The following is an 18,903-nucleotide window of genomic DNA, read 5'->3' on the forward strand; positions in this document are numbered from 1 at the left end:
CAGTGTCGTTCCTCAGCTACATTCTGGGAAAAGGTTGTGTTGGGGTGGGAACACGGAGAAAATAGTGGCTGAGTGGTTGATACTTCAGACCCTGCAGCGTTCTCACGGGTTTGCTAACTTTTATCACAGATTTATTTGAAAATTCCCCCATGTGGCGGTGCCCCTCTCTGCATTAACATCGCCCCCACACCAGTTTCAGCTGGAACCACCACACAGAAAAAGCATTCCAGGAGCTTAAGGTACTGTTTACCACCGCCGCCATCCTGATCCAACCTGACCCTCCCAGCCTGTACATCGTCAAGGTATTTTAATTCAACGATACCATGCGGTTCTTTATTATTGTCTGATTTGTTTTACTGAATTACAAATATTTAAACAACTTAGACTCACTGTCACAATTCATTTTAAAATAAAGATATTCTATTTGTGGGACAGTATAATAACATTCCCGCCACTGGGTGGGGTTCTTACCACAATCATCAGCCCTCATTTCACCGCTGAACTTGGATGCATTTATCAAAATATATATACATATAAAAAGAAAAATCAGGGGAAATGCTAATAAAACAATTTAGAAAATGATCATTATAAAAGCAAAATAACTAATAATAGTAGTAATTTGCATATAATAATGGAAGAAGCTTTCTTTGAGTGCTTGTTGTTTGTCTCACCTTTGTTTACTGTGCTAACCTTATACGCAGTGATGCCTGTGTGTGTGTGTGTGTGTGTGTGTGTGTGTGTGTGTGTGTGTGTGTGTGTGTTGGAGGTGTGACCTTTCTTTCACATCCCATAATACACCCTGTCATCACCTGTATGTTGTAACGGAGCCAAGTGTGTGACTGTCAGTGGAATATAAGAAGGACGCCTTATTTTAATCACCAGGGTAAGTCAAGCTCTCTCAGTGTTGGAAACTCACACAGGACACTTCATTAGGTACACTTGCACACTTTCATACCAATACTCGTGTTTTGATTGACACTGCCAGAGAGGTATTCCTTTAATATGTTTATTATTGAGCATGGTGTATCCTACTGGGAACCATGCCTTATTTAGCTGCTAATTTATTGGATCTCGTGTAGAGGTGTGCCTATGGAAGCTTAGTTGGGAAAAAAAACAGCTGCTTTTATGAGAATAAAGTCAATATATGAAGAGAAAAAAGTTGTATTCTAACGAGAAAAAAGTCTTAATTTTATGGCAATAAACACGTAATATGAGGACAAATAATGTCATTTTAGTAGCAATAGAGTTTAATATATTAAAGAAAAAAATTGTTTATTTTTTAAAAGTCGTAATGTTATGAGAAACAAACTAAGGTGTCATTTTTGGAAAATTAGGTTGGGGAAAAAGTTATAATATTATGGGAATAAAGTCATATCATGAGAAGAAAATTTATTAAGATTATTTAAGAAGAAAGCTGAAATATTTGGAAAGTGCAAAAAAAAGGGAAAAAAGCAAAGTGTGAAGTTGATGGTGATAATAGGCTGAGATGACAAATCTGAGATGCAGTTTTTTTCTTGAAATATAAAGTATATACAACATTTAGCATATCTACATGTGTTGCTTTACAAAATATCAAAGTGGCAAAGCTGCATCCTTCCATTTCTTGCTATGTGGCCCTCACTAGAAAAAAATATCAACACCCCTGCCCTAAATCGTAATACAAAAAAAAGACACAAAGCATCGTCATCTGACCCAATTCCACTCACACAAACACACTGCTATTGTACGACTTGCGTTTGCGTCCAAACAATAACAAAAGTCAACATTGTCTGTGACCACATAGATTAGAAAAGAAGAAAAAACAGGGGGAATTTAAAAGGGATGGGGGGTGCACAGACGAGGAGATCTGGAGAGCCAAGATGGTGAAGGCGAAACAGCAACGCCACAACATTTAAGTCCATTAGTGGAACGCTGCTCATGTATTAAAGATAAGAGAATTAACATCTCCCTTTGCTCTTTGCACCATTTTCTGCACTTGTGCTGTCTTCTAGCACTTAGTTCTTTTAAAAATAACACATCAAATAATGAATGTACTGTATCATCCAATCTCCTCCCTGCCAACCAGCTCCTTGGCTGCCCTTGTGCCCCAACCAGCTGTGTCTCATCCTTGCCAGGGTCCTACCGGCCTGGCACACCTTCAGTACGTACGGGACTTTTCATTGAGCGCCTTGAAAAAAACAGAGTAAGGTCATTTTGGAGAGTTCTTCCACCTCATTGCCTCTTGGATTCTATTTCTGCTCTCATTTGCTCATGAGGCAGACAGTCCCAGAATAATGACAAAAACAACAAACATAGAGTGGGATGACTGGGATTCAACAAATACACTCTTCATTAGGCACACCTGCAAAGACCAATCTCACCCCATACAAGACCTGTATTGGAAAATTCAGCCTATATTACAGTAAGGTAGCCAAAATATGAGCATATCAGCACGATACGTATTGAAAAGGAGCATTATCTTTCCAGAAGCACAACTTTTGATTGCATTGTTAATGGGATTGCCGAGATTACGTTCATAAACAAACATCCCCAGTCAAGTGGTGATGAAATGAGCCTGTGTGCGCTCTGCATCTGCATACTTGACCATAATTGTCTTCTGAATTAACCATGAGCTGGCAAATGATGAGTGTTCATATACCGTACACGAAACACACACAGCTCTGCAGTGCATTTCAACTCCCATGATAACCACGGGACGCAACAACCAGTCGCAGTTGACAAAAATAAGACACTACCATTTTCTTCCCAGACAAACAAATAAATACCTAGATATCATTCTTCCAATGTGGGTTTTATATTTAATGCAGAGTCACGTAAAATTATTCTGCATGTAAACTTATCTCAGTAATGTGCGGATGCTTATTGTGCTGAAACAAACATGTTTTTAGGTAGCTATGCGCGCCCACTGGGACTTCTTCTGCCTTGTTTCTGTATTCCCAAACACATGCTTCAAGTACGGTGGCCCTAAATGGTCAAAAATGTTTAATACTAAACTGATGGAAGAGATCTCTGCACTGGTTCGGGAGCGCAAAAGTCAGACTTGGCCTGGGAGCCGACACATAACCGACACATAAACGATATGTTCTACAAGGCCATGCAACTGTGTGACGTACATCGCCAGGAAAAATATCTGTCGTGGCTGTACCTCTCCAGGTCACTGGTGTGTGTGTGTGTGTGTGTGTGTGTGACAGGAAGAAAAGCTCACATTGGGAGCATTTGTACATTGCTGTGTTGCATGTACAAATCTCTAGACCAGGGGTGTCCTGACTTTTTCCAGCAAGGGCCATATAGTGAAAAACGAGAGGATGCAAGGGCCACTTTGACATTTTATACTAAGGAGTTAGATATATTTCAAGAAAAAACTCAATCTTAGCTTTGTCATATAGGTGAAAAAGCCTCTTTTTAGGAGTAACTTTGGCCTTGGCACTTTTCTTTCCCATTTTCGCTTTTGTTTTGTTTTTTCTCCTATATTTCAACTTTCTTCTTAAATAATCCTCGTAAATTTCCTTTTTGTAATATTATGACTTTATTCCTAAAATATTATAACTTTTCCCCCAACCTAATTTCCCCCAAATTACAACTTTTTTTTCACGGTGGCCTCATGGTTAGCATCTTGGCCACACATTCAGGAGATCTGGAAGACCTGGGTTCGTATCTCTGTGTGGAGTTTGCATGTTCTTCCCGTGCACGTGTGGGTTTTCTCCCACATTCCAAAAACATGCATGTTAGGTTAATTGGCGACCCTAAATTGCCCATAGGTATGAATGTGAGTTTGTCTATATGTGCCCTGCAATTGGCTGGTCAACCAGTCCAGGGTGTACCCCACCTCTCGCCCGAAGTCAGCTGGGACAGGCTCCAGCATGCCCCCGTGACCCGAGTGAGGATAAGCGGCATATAAAATGGATTATGACTTGGATATTATGACTTAATTTTTTTTCTTTAATATTTAATGTCTATGCTACTAAAATTAGGTTATTTTTCTTCAAAAGTTTATTCTCGTAAAATAGTGACTTTTTTTCTTGTTGGAATGCGACCTTTTTTCCTCTTAATGTTTTGACTTTATTCCATTTTAGTTTCCATTTTAATTTTCCAACGATTTCAACTTCGTTCTTCGAAGTTTTCTTCTCGTAATTACCTCTGCCAAGCGCGGCGCAAAGCGCAAGCTTATAGCGTGGAGGTTATGTTTTTGCTGGCGTTTATCAGTTTGTCTGTTTGTTTGTGTTCAAAATAACTTGAAAAGTTGTGAATGAAATGAAATGTTCAGGAATTGGCAGAAATGGGATATGGAAGAACTGATTACATTTTGGTGGTGATCCGGATCACCGCCTGTATCCAGGAATTTTTTAAAGGATTCTTTGACATTACGAGATAGTATCGTTTTCGGAATTTGTGCATATAACTCCACAAAGAATTGTCAGAGCACTTGGAAAAAAAAATACATTACACGTTTCCAACAGGTTGTGCAAAATATCAAAGACTGATCCAGATAATGGAATCATTCCATATTCTGAACCAGAATATGAAAAAATAGGAGACCTTTGGAATTTTCATCATAGGAAGACAACAAATGAAGCTATAAACCTGCAACAAACACCATCATATACAGCCAAGACACTGTGCAATCTGGAGTGTGCCAACGGATTTGTTGTATCTTCAAAGGGTACAGTATGTGGCTAGATCCAGAAGAAAACCGCCATTACGGGAAGTGTGATTTTTCTGAATAACTTTTGAATTAATATTGATATCATTATGAATCCATTTGCTAATGGTATGTTTTAATGTTCAGGTAATCTAAATATGTAGAATAAATAAATATAGGACTAATATTTATGGTGTAAATGACAATATGGGGGGAACTATGGCGCTTGGCAGAGTGCTTTTCTTGTTATGACTTTAGTCCCATCATATTTTGACTTTATTCTCGTAACATTATAACTTTTTCCGTGACCTAATTTTCCAAATATTAAAACTTTATTTGTTGTTTTGTATGTTTCTCATGATATTATGACTTAAAAAAAAGTATTTTAATATTTTTAACATTTCAACAGCTAAAATCACATAATTTTTCCTCATAATATTACGTTATTCTCTTAGAATACTACTTTTTTCCCTTAATATTTTGACTTCATTCTTGTAAAATCACACCCGTTTTTTTTCCATTTTAATTTTCCAACTATTTCAACTTTCTTCTTGTAAATTTGCTTCTCGTAATTATGACTTTATTCCCATAATATTTTGACTTAATTCTTGTAACATTGTCACTTTTTCCTCAACCTTTATATAACTTTATTTGTTGTTTTGTTTCTCATGATATTACAAGCGGTATAGAAAATGGATGGATGGATGGATATTACAATTTTTTTTAGATTCTTTTTTCTTTAAAATCTCAACTTTTTGCTACGAAAATGATGTCATTTTTCCTCATAATATTAAGTTATTCTTGTAAAATAGCATTTTCATGTTAGATTACAACTTTTTTTTCTCAATATTTTGACTTTATTCTCGTAAAATTACTGATGATTTTTCCATTTTTGCTGTTATTGTTTTTTTTGTAAAGTTTTCTTGTGAAATTATATTTTTACAAAGTGCCGTGGCCTTCAAATGGCCCCAGGGCCACACTTTGGACACCACTGCTTTAGAGCCTGAATTTCGACAACCCTCGGCTTTATCTACAGTCCTGTACTTGAAATGCTGCTATTGATGTTGACAAGACAGACACACACATCCCTTGCTATGTTACTATAAACTGTAAGGTGGACCAATTTAGTTGGAATAAGCAGTAAATGTGAGCTCAATGTGATGTTGCTAGAACAATGACAACAAACGTCCCCACAGCATGATGCTGCCACCACCATGTTTCACTGGAAGGATGCCGTTGGCCAGGTGATGAGCTGTGCCTGGTTCCCTCCAAACATTCACGCCAAAGACAACCTTTGTCAATATTTGTCGCATCAGAGCAGAAAATTGTTGTTTGTCACGGTCTTAGGTTCTTCTCCAGATTTGTGCCTCATGACAATCCTGTCTCAGAGGTCTGAAGATAATTCCTTTGACTTCATACTTGGTTTACGCGCTGACACACCGAAACGGATGCTAACCGAATACATTCTTCACCTTAGAAACAACGTAAATCCAATCCAATCCACTCCAAAAAGCCAAAAGTGTGAACACAAAACACATTTTTATAGGTTTACAATTATACTTTGATTATACTATACTTTTACGCACAAAACAATTTGAAATTGTGGCAGCGAGATCAACCACCACCAGCTTCCTGTTTTGCCAAGAGTTGTTTCTTGAATTCAGTAGTGTTTCAATCTCAATATACCAAAATATTATATAAAATTTTGATTAAAAAAAAGGTGAGATACAATATTTAATTCAAGAAATAACTCATGGGAAAACAGGATGGTGGTGGTTGGTCTCGCTGCAGCATCCCGTCTTTGGGAACAGTCATGTCTTCAGTGAAGGTAAAAGTAACCTTAAATGTTCATTTATGCCTTTCGTTCGTCATTGATATGCATTTAAGAGCGTTTTCTACATGTAAAACTATAATTGTAAAATTATAAAAACATGGTTGTGTTGATGACATCATAGACTGGCGACATAACGTAGCTGACCTCCGGCTCCGGTTGCCATTTTGTAAGCTAGCTAATAGGATGCTGACAAGGAAGGGCGTTTTGTGATAAAACCACATTAAGAACACAGCTGGACTCACAATAACACAACAAGATGTGCCAAATTGTACGCTAAAGAATGCACGCAAACCGAGGTTAAATTGTGGCATAAAGGTTCCTCTGTACATTTTAAATCTTGCCAGTCATATAAATAAAACACAAATAGCTCAACTCGCCTTTCATTTTGTGAAAAGAGTTCTAATAGTGATAGTGATGATAGTTAGAGTGATGAAAGCCATGGTGTAAAATAAAACAATATCATTTTTAAAAAGGAAAAAAAGTAAACAGTATAGCACAGTAATTGAATGCGATAACGGCGCATACCTGTGACGTCATATTAAGAGGACAAGACAAAAAACGCGGTTTTCCCAAACTAGTGTTCACCCTGGCCGAAATGTTCCATAGCTTAGTTTTCAATGCCAGTTACAAATGGACGAAAGAACAAAACGCCAAACAAGTGTCAGTCAACCTTAAGAACGGAAACTTTCTTGTCAGGCTATGTAGAGTGTGCATTTATTGTGGATCGTAAACAGCTACCATGTTGCCTGCCTCCCCCTCCCTCCCGTCCTCCTCCTGCCTCTTGTTGCCGACACCTCCGAAGAAGGAGAGCAGCCTGTCTGACTCTCAGTGCAGCTTCCATCACCACAGAGCCGGCAGCCAGGGCCACCGGCCGGCGCCAGGATGCGGTGCCACAAGTTTTGGGGGTCTTGTTCGGTTGGATTTTATGTTTGGGCAGCCATTCTCTTCAAAGGTATGTACGACACAAAAAACTACATGCATAGATGGGAACGTGAACGCAGCACTGTGGCACCTGTGCTGATGGTCTGTGGTCGTTTCGAAGTTTGAATTGAAATCAGAATCAGAAACCATTGAAAATACAATTGATACTTTTCAAATACATTTTAACTATTAATTATAGTACTTTTGAATACACAAATACTGTCATTTGTATTGAACGCCTCACTGGAGAATATACATTGCATCCTTTTATCCACATGTATGCGGGATAAGAGTGTGCACATTAATGTTTGCTCTAATTCCCACCCCAACCCCCCAACATTCCATCATAATTATCAAGCATCATCTGCAACACCTGGGTTGTTAACCAGTGTGACATAGCAGCTTTTTATGAAGATGCGCGTGTGTGTGTGTGTGTGTGTGTGTGTGTGTGTGTGTGTGTGTGTGTGTGTGTGTGTGTCTATGTGTCCTTCCTTCCTCAGTCCTCACCTCCCCATTCCAAGGCAGACCCTGACTTTGATAAATGTCTGCGATGACAAGCAAGTCATGGAGACTATGCATTGCTCATGACAGAATGCTTTGGATGCATTGATCAGGGTCACTGTTAAAAGTAGTGGAACATGGTTAAAATCATACCGTATCTCCGTAATCTATGTACTTGAGTCATGTTACATTATTCACTGGGAAAAATGTACACGCTGTTAAGTTGAGGTCTTTTAGTGTAGGCATGTATGTTGTTTAATCGTGTGTTAAAGCAAAACGACGTGCAATACTTGGCTGCAGTCAGCAGAGTTGCTGTTGATTCAGTCAAAGTAGTTTGCTGTGCAAAGAAGAAGACCATGAGTACGTTTACATGCACACACATAGTTCACTTTCAAATGTGCCAGTTGACCGTAACCTGTATTGTCCATGACTCCTAATGAGGGAATTTCCTAGATGGGATGGGACCATTCCAAGCAGAGCTTTGTAAATAAAAGTCAGCCAATGAGTGGATCTCCTGTCAGTCAGGGATGACCATTCAGCTTTTTCATACAAAGTGCAATGATGGGCCACATTTTTTTGTCCAGTGACAAACCTCAGAACACAATGATACCCAAAGTCCAGAGAACGTAGATATGTGACTGGAGCATGCATGTACAGTACATCACCGTAGTCAAGCAGTGGAAGAAAGGTCGTTGACACGAGATGCTTCTTGGCTCCAAAAGAGAAGCAAGATCTGTTGCTAAAGTAAAAGCCCAATCTTACCTTAAGTTTAGAAACTAGGCTTGAAATATGGTACTTAAAAGTTAGACGTTCGTCAACATGCAAATCCAGGTACTTGTAGGACGAGACCAGATCAATGGCTGTACCTTGACAAGTTAAGACGGGGAGATTTTTTTGGACTGCAAAGTAGCCCTGGAAAACAGCATAACCTACAACCTTTGCAGACGGGCCGGAACAACATCAAATTAATTACTTCCAAGATCATTTTATATAGATTGAGAACAAAATGGGGCCTAACACCGACCCTTGTGGTACCCACTTTGAAACCCACCAAAATGTTGATGAGGACCCTGCCATCTGGACACACTGTGATCTACCCGATAAATAATTTCTGAACCAAGAACCTGCCTTCTCAGATAAGCCCAGTTTGTGCAACGTAGCAGTTAGGACATTGCGATCGACGGTGTCACATGCCTTTGATGAGTCAATAAATAATGCTACACACACGTTCTCACACTTTCTTTACATCCAGTGCTCCAGTGATGCCGTTTAAAACCTTAAGGGCTGCAGATACAGCGCTGTGTTTCTTCCTAAAGCCAGGAATCTTGATAAAATGCTAGTTTCCGCAACAAAATCCTTTGATTGCTGACAAGTCTTTCAATATTCAGTGTGCCTTGAAATATCGGTCAAAATTGTCTAAAATGTCCAGTACTGAAGGGGTTGTCTTTTGATAGCTGGGATTGAATGAGTTAATTGAGTAATTGGTTATACCCTAGACCAGGGGTGCTCACACCTCTTCAGCCTGCAAGCTACTAGTTACCAAGTCCCAAAGATCTACCTCCTACTATAAATATAGAAAAAAATATATATATACTTACTATATATAGAAATATGAGTATTTACTGTATGTACATTGTACATGTATATCAGCGGAGCATGCAAGTTCTAAGTCAATATGATCTATCTTGTACTATAAAATCTAACCGGTAAACTTTGAAACTACTATACTAACTACTAATGATTAGTATTTCACATTCACAGCTTCAAATTTTACAGGTAATCAAAGTAGTTGATATTATTCAGTAATTCATAATTCAATTCAGTATGGCAATAAAGATAATTACACATAATTCCTCAATACAGTATGTCAGTCAAAATAGCAAAATAGCTAGTGTTCATTAGACACACAGTTCATGTATTAGCATTTGCTATCAAACATTGCAAATATACAGTAAATGAAAATGATTATGCAAAAGACAATGCATCTGAAGCCAAGCCAACATATTATATCGTGGTTTTTAAGAAAGTCATTAATAAATGATTGCTGTTTTATGTGGAGAGTAAAGGTGACTATAGGTGTGTTATTTCATGTCTACAGGGCTCTAATAATGGTAAAAACTCGATTTAGAAAGCCATAAACAGGTTTTCTATGCTCTAACTAGTAAACTATTCAATTTATTAACATTGAATCCTATATTTGCAAAAAATTTGATGACTGTACAATTGAAAGAAGATAAGTTGAAAGAGGAGGAAACGGGAAACCTTTACAGGTTTGAATTGGACTGCCTTGTTTTGAATAGCATTCATAAGTAACAAGGTTCTTGCTCTGCTAATCCCACTTACTGCAGAAGTTCCTGCTCATCCTTGGTGATCCCTGGAAATTTGGAAAGGATTGCTTAAATAAAGTGACACCGAGTGCCATACCAGTTTGACTTGAAGTAGTTTGATTATCTTCCTGTTTGTCAGATGTCATTCAAGATCGTCGTCTTATTATTTAGGGTCAAACAGATGGAAAGCCCTGAAAAAAGATTTCTGTCCAATTTCACCAGTTTTTCTTCACATTGGACACACTGTAGACAAGCAACTTGCAGTCATCTGCATCCAAACATTTATATTCTGTTTGGGAATATCAAATTCCCGACCCTCTCAAACGTTCAGGCACTCGTATGTAAGTCTGTAATAACAACTGCTTCATTTCCATTCAACGCCTCATCTCTCTCAATGTCTTTCACTGTCTTTTATTCCCTTTCATAGGCTGACTACCACTTATTTTCCCCTCAGTCAGCAATAAGTGACGCTTCCCCAGTCTCTGTGCACTTTAATGATGGCCTATATATGTAGATTAGACTCTTTTATTAATGCCTTGTTCCGAGTTTTATGCTCGTCATAAGGTGGTTTAAGTGATGCTCTTGGGTCACTTAAATGGTCACAGTTTCATTGAACCTTTACTAAATGTTCTTGTGACCTCCATAAGTCAAAGTGTGAATCATTTAAACAGACATATGTTGATACATACTGTATGTTGATTACCATGGCCACCCTAGGTCACCTACTTTAGTGGTCTGTGACATTGCAGGACAAGCCCGGACACTTGCAACCGTAGTCCAAGAGGAGCGAAAACAATGGTCTCTTAAAGGGTTCGTCAGTTCCAGAAGGATAGGCTACGGTCAGTAGAAGGTTCTATTGAGGCTTTTTGCTCGTGGATTAGGATTAAACATCAAGTGGTTTTAGGGCTGTGATCGCTCACCATGGATTATGAGACTCTCCTATATGATTCAATCCATCCAGTGATCCATTAAAGCACTTGTCCATATGCTGTGGTTGTCACATGTTCATGTTGGAATCCACAACTTGCTTACTGATTAAACACTTTGTCGGGCACTCCAAGAAATACTCGGAAATTAAAAATTATTGTAGTACTTTACAAGAATGTATTGACTTTACTTGACTATAATCCTAGCAATGATATATCAACGTGGGCTTGGGTGATTAATTGAAACATTTAGAGCTTCTAATCGACGTAAAACCGCCGTGTCAGTTATTCCGTTTTTTTCCCCCTGTAGTTACACGACAGGCTGCCAGGGGACGCAAAGCGTCAAGGCTGCCAGGACACCGACGGAAGAAGTAAACACGTGACACTATCCCCTCCAGCCTGACTGCTACACTGCACAGAAACGTGGTGGAAGAATCAAACCGCGGCACATTCGTAAAGTCCACGGAGTGGACAGTACAAAGCGAGCAGCTTGTTCCCAAAAGGAATTCTGTGTCAATTGTTTGGACACACTTTGGCTTTGAAGGGGATGACGTCGACCAAAAAGTAGCGAAGTGCAAACACTGCATAAAAATAGTTTCTGTGTCTGAAGGTATCCAACATGTAACCTTTTTCAACTCTTGGAGCACAATCATGTTACCCAATATGAACAGTGCATGGCACAAAAAAGAGAGAGACAACTGATAAACGCCAGACGATTATTTTATTCTGTATAAGTATATACAGTATATTTGTTTTACTTGCTTTATCGATTTTTAGGAAAATCAAATGTGATTTTTTTTTTTTTTCCACAAAAGATTTTCATTCTAGTTGTGTGTTTTCAGTTCCATTGTTCCAATAAATAACCCTAATTGTTCATCTGCGCATATTCATTTTACTCGTTTGAAAATTATACAAATATTTACAGAATAAATAGTTGAGAGGGATAATCGTACATTAACCGAAATCGAGTTTGGAGGTTCAATCAATCGTGATTTGGATTTTTGCCAAAATCGCCCAGCCCTATATCATCATAATACAAAGTCAAACCTCGATTTTTGTACGCCCCGGTTTTTGTAGTTTGGTTTTCATCAAGGATGTGCCTACGTTTTTAAACACTGTCTTGATTTTCGTACAATATTGCACGTAACAAAGTAGTCCATTTACCTTCTACTGTATCATTCTGCAAAATCAAGCACCCAAACAAAGCACCCTCCATGTTGCTGCCTCACTGCCCGTGTATTTTTTTTATTGAGTGCAAATTCTAAATAACCCACTAGCAATGTGATAAAGAAGGTGAGAAACACTATGAATTTGATCTGGCCAGGATGTACGGGACGTCCTCATTCGGGTTGTCTTAGAATTTTCAACTAGTTGACGATCCGATTCGGAGGAATCTGATTCGACTATCAATCTTGGCGTCAAATTATATAAAATTGTCATGTAATCAAGATTGTACCATTCTGACTCCAAATGAATTAATGAAGAATTAAAAATGATGTGTGTTTAACAGAAGACCTATACTTTTCACATATTAATAAAAATCACTCGCATCAGTGGTACAATCCAGAGGAGCCGAAGTGAGCGCTAGCTTTGAACGCTAGGAAAACCGTCAACATCGACGATGTTATTGGCTCATAACGGCTATAAACAAATCATCCAAAGTGTGGAAGTATGTTGAAAAGGTTAAAGATGACTCCAGAAATTGAAATGCAACTTGTGTCAGCAGCTTCTTACATAATTTTAAACGGGTAATGGTTACACCAACTTCATTTTATATCCCGACGGTGAATTTTAATGCAAGAAATGAGCTACCGGAGGGTTTTGGCAAGTTGTTGATTTTTAAGTCATGTTGTTCTTATTCTTTGCACACTTTTCTATGCGACTGTGTTTCGGTTTTGTTACTCTTGCCTTCTGTGTCACTTAAATTAGGGTACTGTTGTTGCACAACTACCATTTGTTTATCTGAGTGTTTCGTTAAGGTGGAAAAAGTCGCAAATGAGATCTGTTTTTTTGTCGCGATCGCCATTAGTTCTGCTCTTAAAAGAAAAAACAGTCGACTATTAGTCGACTATGGACAAAATCAAACAAATCAGATTTGACTATGAACATTTTTAGTTGAAGACAGCCCTAGTCCGCATCAACAATAAGTTCCATCCATTCGTCATTTAGATGATTTCACATAGTTTTCTGCATGTACAAGTATAATGATTCTTATTTTCTGTTAATAATTTTGGGTGTCTGCTACATATATTTTAATTTTGCCTGTGCCTATGTTTCAGTTTTCATCTGACTTCTTGGAATTTATTGATAAGAAAAGCCGAGGTACTGTAATATGATTCAATATACCGTATTGGCCCGAATATAAGAAGACCCCTCTTTTTCATGTTTTCAATATTGACAACTTGCACTAGTAAAACTCTATCACATTTTAAAGCTACTTGAAAATTGTTTGATGACTCTGCTTTAATCTATGTTAAAAATTGCATCATAACTTGTCTTCTGTTGTTTGCTATCTTGCCCGACATTTGAGCAGTTTTTATCCCAGGATATCCCAGATACTGTATCTCTCCAGGTCACAAGGGTAGGTGAGTGACAGGAAGAAAAGCTCTGACTAATTTGGAGGGCAGTTGTTTGGCGCCACCTGTCGTTTTTTTAAAGATTTTTTTTTTAAATAAAAACATTCTGCTCGGGTCAGTACGGTTTCATGTAATATCGAAAACTATTAAAAATGTTATTTTATGTTTGTTTTGTTTTTTTCTTTTGATGTACTGTAGTTCCGGATCATGCCAAAACTTGTGTTGCTTTTTCATGTGTGTGTGGCATCACTGTCATGCTGATAAGCGACATTTGATATGTGAAGGGTTTGTAGCATAATCTCCATAGAATGTTCATTTCATGGACAGGTCCCTTGATACCTAGAGGATAACGCTAACGATACAATATATCCTCATGGGTGCTAGTTTACAGTTGCTGAACATCTGGCTCTGATTTGTTCATTCTCTCTTAAAAATACTGCTAGTAACGGCATGGTTTGTAATACAAGGCTTGTACTGGATCGTACAAGCTTGTTTGTGCAGGTGTACCTAATAAAGTCTATATATAGTACCTTCCTAGTGACCTGGCGAGGTGTGCAAGTGCAATACATTTCGTTTTCTTGCTGTTTAGGCAACAAAAGTGTGTCACCATTATTTATTAAATAAAAAATGCCGCTGTGAGAGTTTGGTTTTCAGACCTTTTTTCCACGCCGGATTTAAACATTTGCATTAGTTTCATGCACACTTACAGGAGAACCAATGCTCCATATTTGTACCAAAGTGACTTTCATGTTGTCATTTGGTTGACTCACTAGCAGCCCCCTGAGGGAGAGGTGGGCTGTCAGCACTTTTCATGTGTGCAGAACCCGCTCCCAGGACAATGAGAGATCAGGGCTCTTTTATGTTTCTCAAATGTGGCATCATGCTTGTCAATTATCAGATGAAATACAGTCAGGTTTGTATTCATTGTTTGCATAATGCAGGGCTTCTCATACCTTTCCAGCCTGCAAGTTACTTTTAAAATGACCAAGTCCCAAAGAGCTACCTGCTACTATAAACATATACAGGGGTGTGAAAAAGTGTTTGCCCACTTCTTGATTTCTTTGATTTGTTTTGCATGTTTGTCTCACTTAAATGTTTCAGATCGTCAAATACATTTGCATATAAGTCAATAAGACAGCTGAACACAAAATGCAGTTTTTAAATGAAACTTTTTATTATTTAGGGAGAAAAAAATCCAAACCTACATGGCCCTGTGTGGAAAAGTGATTGCCCCCCAAACCTATTAACTGGTTGGGCCACCCTTAGCAGCAACAACTGCAATCAAGTGTTTGCAATAACTTGCAATGAGTCTCTTACAGAATTGAATTTTTTAATTTTGGCCCACTCATCTTTGCAGAATTGTTGTAATTCAGCCACATTGGAGGGTTTTCCGCCTTTTTAAGGTCATGCCACAGCATCTCAATAGGATTCAGGTCAGGACTTTGACTAGGCCACTCCAAAGTCTTCATTTTGTTTTTCTTCAGCCATTCAGAGGTGGACTTGCTGGTGTGTTTTGGATCATTGTCCTGCTGCAGAACCTAGTTGGTTTCAGCTTGAGGTCCCCGACATATGGACGGACATTCTCCTTCAGGATTTTTTGGTAGACTGCAGAATTCATGGTTCCCTTTATCACAGCAAGTCTTCCAGGTCCTGAAGCAGCAAAACAGCCCAGACCATCACACTGCCACCACCACATTTTACTGTTGGTATGATGTTCTTTTTCTGAAATGCGGCGTTACTTTTATGCCAGATGTAATGGGACACACGCCTTCCAAAAAGTTCAACTTTTGTCTCGTGAGAGTGAGTATTTTCCCAAAGGTCTTGGGGATCATCAAGAGGTTTTCTGGCAAAATTGAGACAAGCCTTAACGGGATAGTTCGTATTTTTTGACATGAAGTTGTATGACATCCCCATCAGCTGTGTAGTACATCAACAGTGACTTTATAATCAGAATTATAAAGTTGAAAGTTGCATTTTGGGGCGCAACGGCGAATCAGGAGGGCAGATTGTCAGATGACTGATGACATCTACAAAGTGATGTTTAGGATGTGGGTGACACATGCGATCAACCCACAATGGTTAATCGCGATCAAAGTAATGGGCACCCCTGGCATAATAGTATCTTTATGTGAGCATCTTCAATTAAAGGTTGATTTCAACTCCCCTGCAATTATTTGGGGGATGTTTTTTTCCCCCCTACTTGTATATTATAGAAATCATTTTTTAACAACTTTGTTTATTCATCATGATTCAGGCGACGTCATTGTAAGCCTCAGGGCCCCAAACGTTTATTTTGTAAAACTAGATCCAACGTACTGATTCTGCAAACCTTCATCCATGCTTTGCCATGTATAAACTATACATGGCAAAGCATGGATGAAGGTTCGTGGAGATTAGTGTAGTTTTTGCGTAATCCTGCTCACAAACAAATGGTGATCAAAACAATACCTCCCCCTTTTGCACTTGACAGAGGTTAACAAAAGAACACCTGGTAACGCAACCCAGTAAGTAGTGAAAACGTGGAATGTCCAAGTATTTCAACAAGTGGCCTAAAAGGGGGGTGGGGGGTTTGAATGGAATTGGGAATGTTTTGCACCATTTGTTGCATTGAGTTTGTCAACACGACTCGCAAATTCCACGGTGTCGGACAATTTGCAATCTACAAATAAATGTACATGTGTGAGGCAGCAGCTGAAGCCTGAGCGGGTTTAGCTCTGCTAATCAGGAACACAAAAACAGCAGGAATTCCTGTGTGTTGGTGTGTGTGTTCTTGAGATACGAGTGTATGAGAGCCTGCCGAGAGAGCCAATGGGTCCCTCTGGCCGTCTGTTTTTGGATAGAGTGGGTCTAACGGCTGTGTCACAAAGTCAGACGGGATGTATTCTCCTCGCGGTGTGACAGAGGCAGAGAATAACGGGATTTTTAACCCCAAACAAATACATGAACATTTTGCAAACACACACATCCCACATGAAGGGATACCCTACTTAATTCCTCGCGTTTTTAGGTGACGACAACTAATTTGGAAATGGTGCCAATCATGTATTTGTTTGTTTATGTAATTCCCAAACCCAATTGGGTGTGGAATGCGCTCAATTATTACACACAAAAAAAGCAAGTGAATTCAGGACAGTCAGAAAGACTGCGAAGGAGAGGGGGAGATCAAAGGAGAGGATGCTTAAACAAAATACAGAAAAATGGGGTTGCATAAATTAAAGCTTCATGGGGATGGTGTAGAAAGCGTTGCATTTGGAGGGGAAAAACTGGAGAGATTAAGAAAGATAAGCGCAAGCTTCTGATTTTTCCAACTTTATATTTGCTCGGGATCCAACTGTGCTTATCTTGTACAATACGGGTGGTCTGGTTGTGCTACATTCAAGAAAACTGGGACGTCAGACTTCCAGTAAATCAAAGTGTAATATGATGCCACTGAAAGCTATAATCACTACTTATGATTTTATAATCCCCAACGCCCGATCCCAAAGACATATTCGAATATTCAACTATTCCACGATCCGATTCAAAGGAGTCTGATTCGACTATCGAGCTCAGTGTCAAATTATATAAAATTGTCATGTAATCAATATTGTACCATTCTGACTCCAAATGAATTAGTGAAGAATTAAAAATGATGCGTGTTTAACAGAAGACCTATACTTTTCACCTATACTTTGTCGGGATGGACATTAGTTCTGCTCTTAAAACAACAAAAAACAGACAACTATTAGTCAACTATGGACAAAATCAATCAAATCAAATTCGACTATGGACATTTTTAGTTGAAGACAGCCCTCGTCCGCATCAACAGTAAGTCTTCCTTAACCACAAGCACGGGCGTTACAGTTTGTTGAGGAAGCAATGCAGAGATTACATCCCTTTTTAGAAAAGTTAGCCAAGCTAAATCCCTTTCTGAAAGTGGGCAAAATTGGCCAATGATGTATTGCATCAGTAGATGTAAGGATTTTTTTGTTTACTTAACAGATATTTAATTTACTGTCACAAAAGTACACATTCTATGCTGGTAAAATAAGTGTAAAAGTTAAAAAACGGAATTCTAAAAGTTGAAACAAATACGGAAGCTTGTTTCTGCTCCCGAAAGGAAAAAAAATATCACAATGGTAAATGGAAATTATGAGATAAAAAGTCGAAATTATGAGGTAAGAAAATCAAAATTATGGCATAAGAAGTTGAAATTTATGAGATAAAAAGTCTAAATTATGAGATGCAAGCTACGCATGTGCTGAGTGCCATGTGACAAAGGCTCCAGTGAAGAAAGTTGCACATATGCAATTTGGATCTCATCATTTCAACTTTTTAGCTCATAATTTTTATCTCATAATTTCCCCTTTTTATCTCATAATTGTGACTTACCATTGTGATTTTATTTTTTTCTTTCAGTGGCGGAAATGGGCTTCCATACGGACAAAATGGAATTTGGGAAACATTGGATTTCATTGGGTCCTACTGGTGGCCCGGGCCCACTTCTTCCAACTGTGTATATGGGCCGGCGTGTGTGCGTGTGCGTGTGGCATCAATTGCCCCTTGTATTTTCTCTTTATATACTTCCTGTTCTATTTTGTAGTGTGTCGAATCTGCCCTTCTTGTTGTACCCTTCAGTGTCTCAGCCAATCATGTCCTTTTCTACCCATGTGCTCACCTGCCTATGTCAAGTCAGGCCGTCATTCTGTTGTATATAACAGCTCCTCTATTGTCTCTTTAGCCACTATTTGTCATTGTCCTTTAACTTTCTCTGCTTATCTTATTACCCGCATCCTGTTAGCGTATATCGGTAAATGGATTATTTCCTGAGTTGTGTTTTTCATTAAAAGCAGCATTGACTCAAAGCTTTTTGACACATAATTCCGCCAGGATTCAGGACCAAACTGCGCCAGCAAATTGATTTGAGCCACAGACTGAGTAGCATAACTTTTATCTTCTGCAGAAGGCAGTGTAATGATTGGGTTGAATGTGTCCCAGCGTAGACTCACTGAAAGACATGCTCCGCAACCATCATCGTAGATCAAAATATGCAAAGCCAATTTTCACCGCTGCTTGTCTCACATTTTAATTTTCTCCTTTTGTCATTGCCTGTGTAAAATAAGTTCAGTTTGCTTTTGAGAAGAAATGTCTGTGTCAAAGAAATGGGTCTCTGCAGAGAACGATGTGCATGATGTGATGA

At 38.7% G+C, this 18,903-nt stretch overlaps 1 protein-coding gene across 1 annotated transcript in view; it reads left to right on the forward strand.

Moving 5' to 3' along the window:
- The first annotated feature begins 7,036 nt into the window (after nt 1-7,036).
- Nucleotides 7,037-18,903, forward strand: part of LOC129189869 (neuronal acetylcholine receptor subunit alpha-7-like) — a 37,335-nt gene continuing 25,468 nt past the window's right edge. Inside the window, exon 1 of the mRNA XM_054792033.1 lies at nt 7,037-7,425. Within this exon, the coding sequence (XP_054648008.1) occupies nt 7,356-7,425 (70 nt within the window). The 5' untranslated portion in view covers nt 7,037-7,355. The remainder of the gene's footprint in view (nt 7,426-18,903) is intronic.

The sequence above is a fragment of the Dunckerocampus dactyliophorus genome, chromosome 11, assembly GCF_027744805.1.
Source record: "Dunckerocampus dactyliophorus isolate RoL2022-P2 chromosome 11, RoL_Ddac_1.1, whole genome shotgun sequence".
In the NCBI taxonomy this organism is placed as follows: Eukaryota; Metazoa; Chordata; class Actinopteri; order Syngnathiformes; family Syngnathidae; genus Dunckerocampus; species Dunckerocampus dactyliophorus.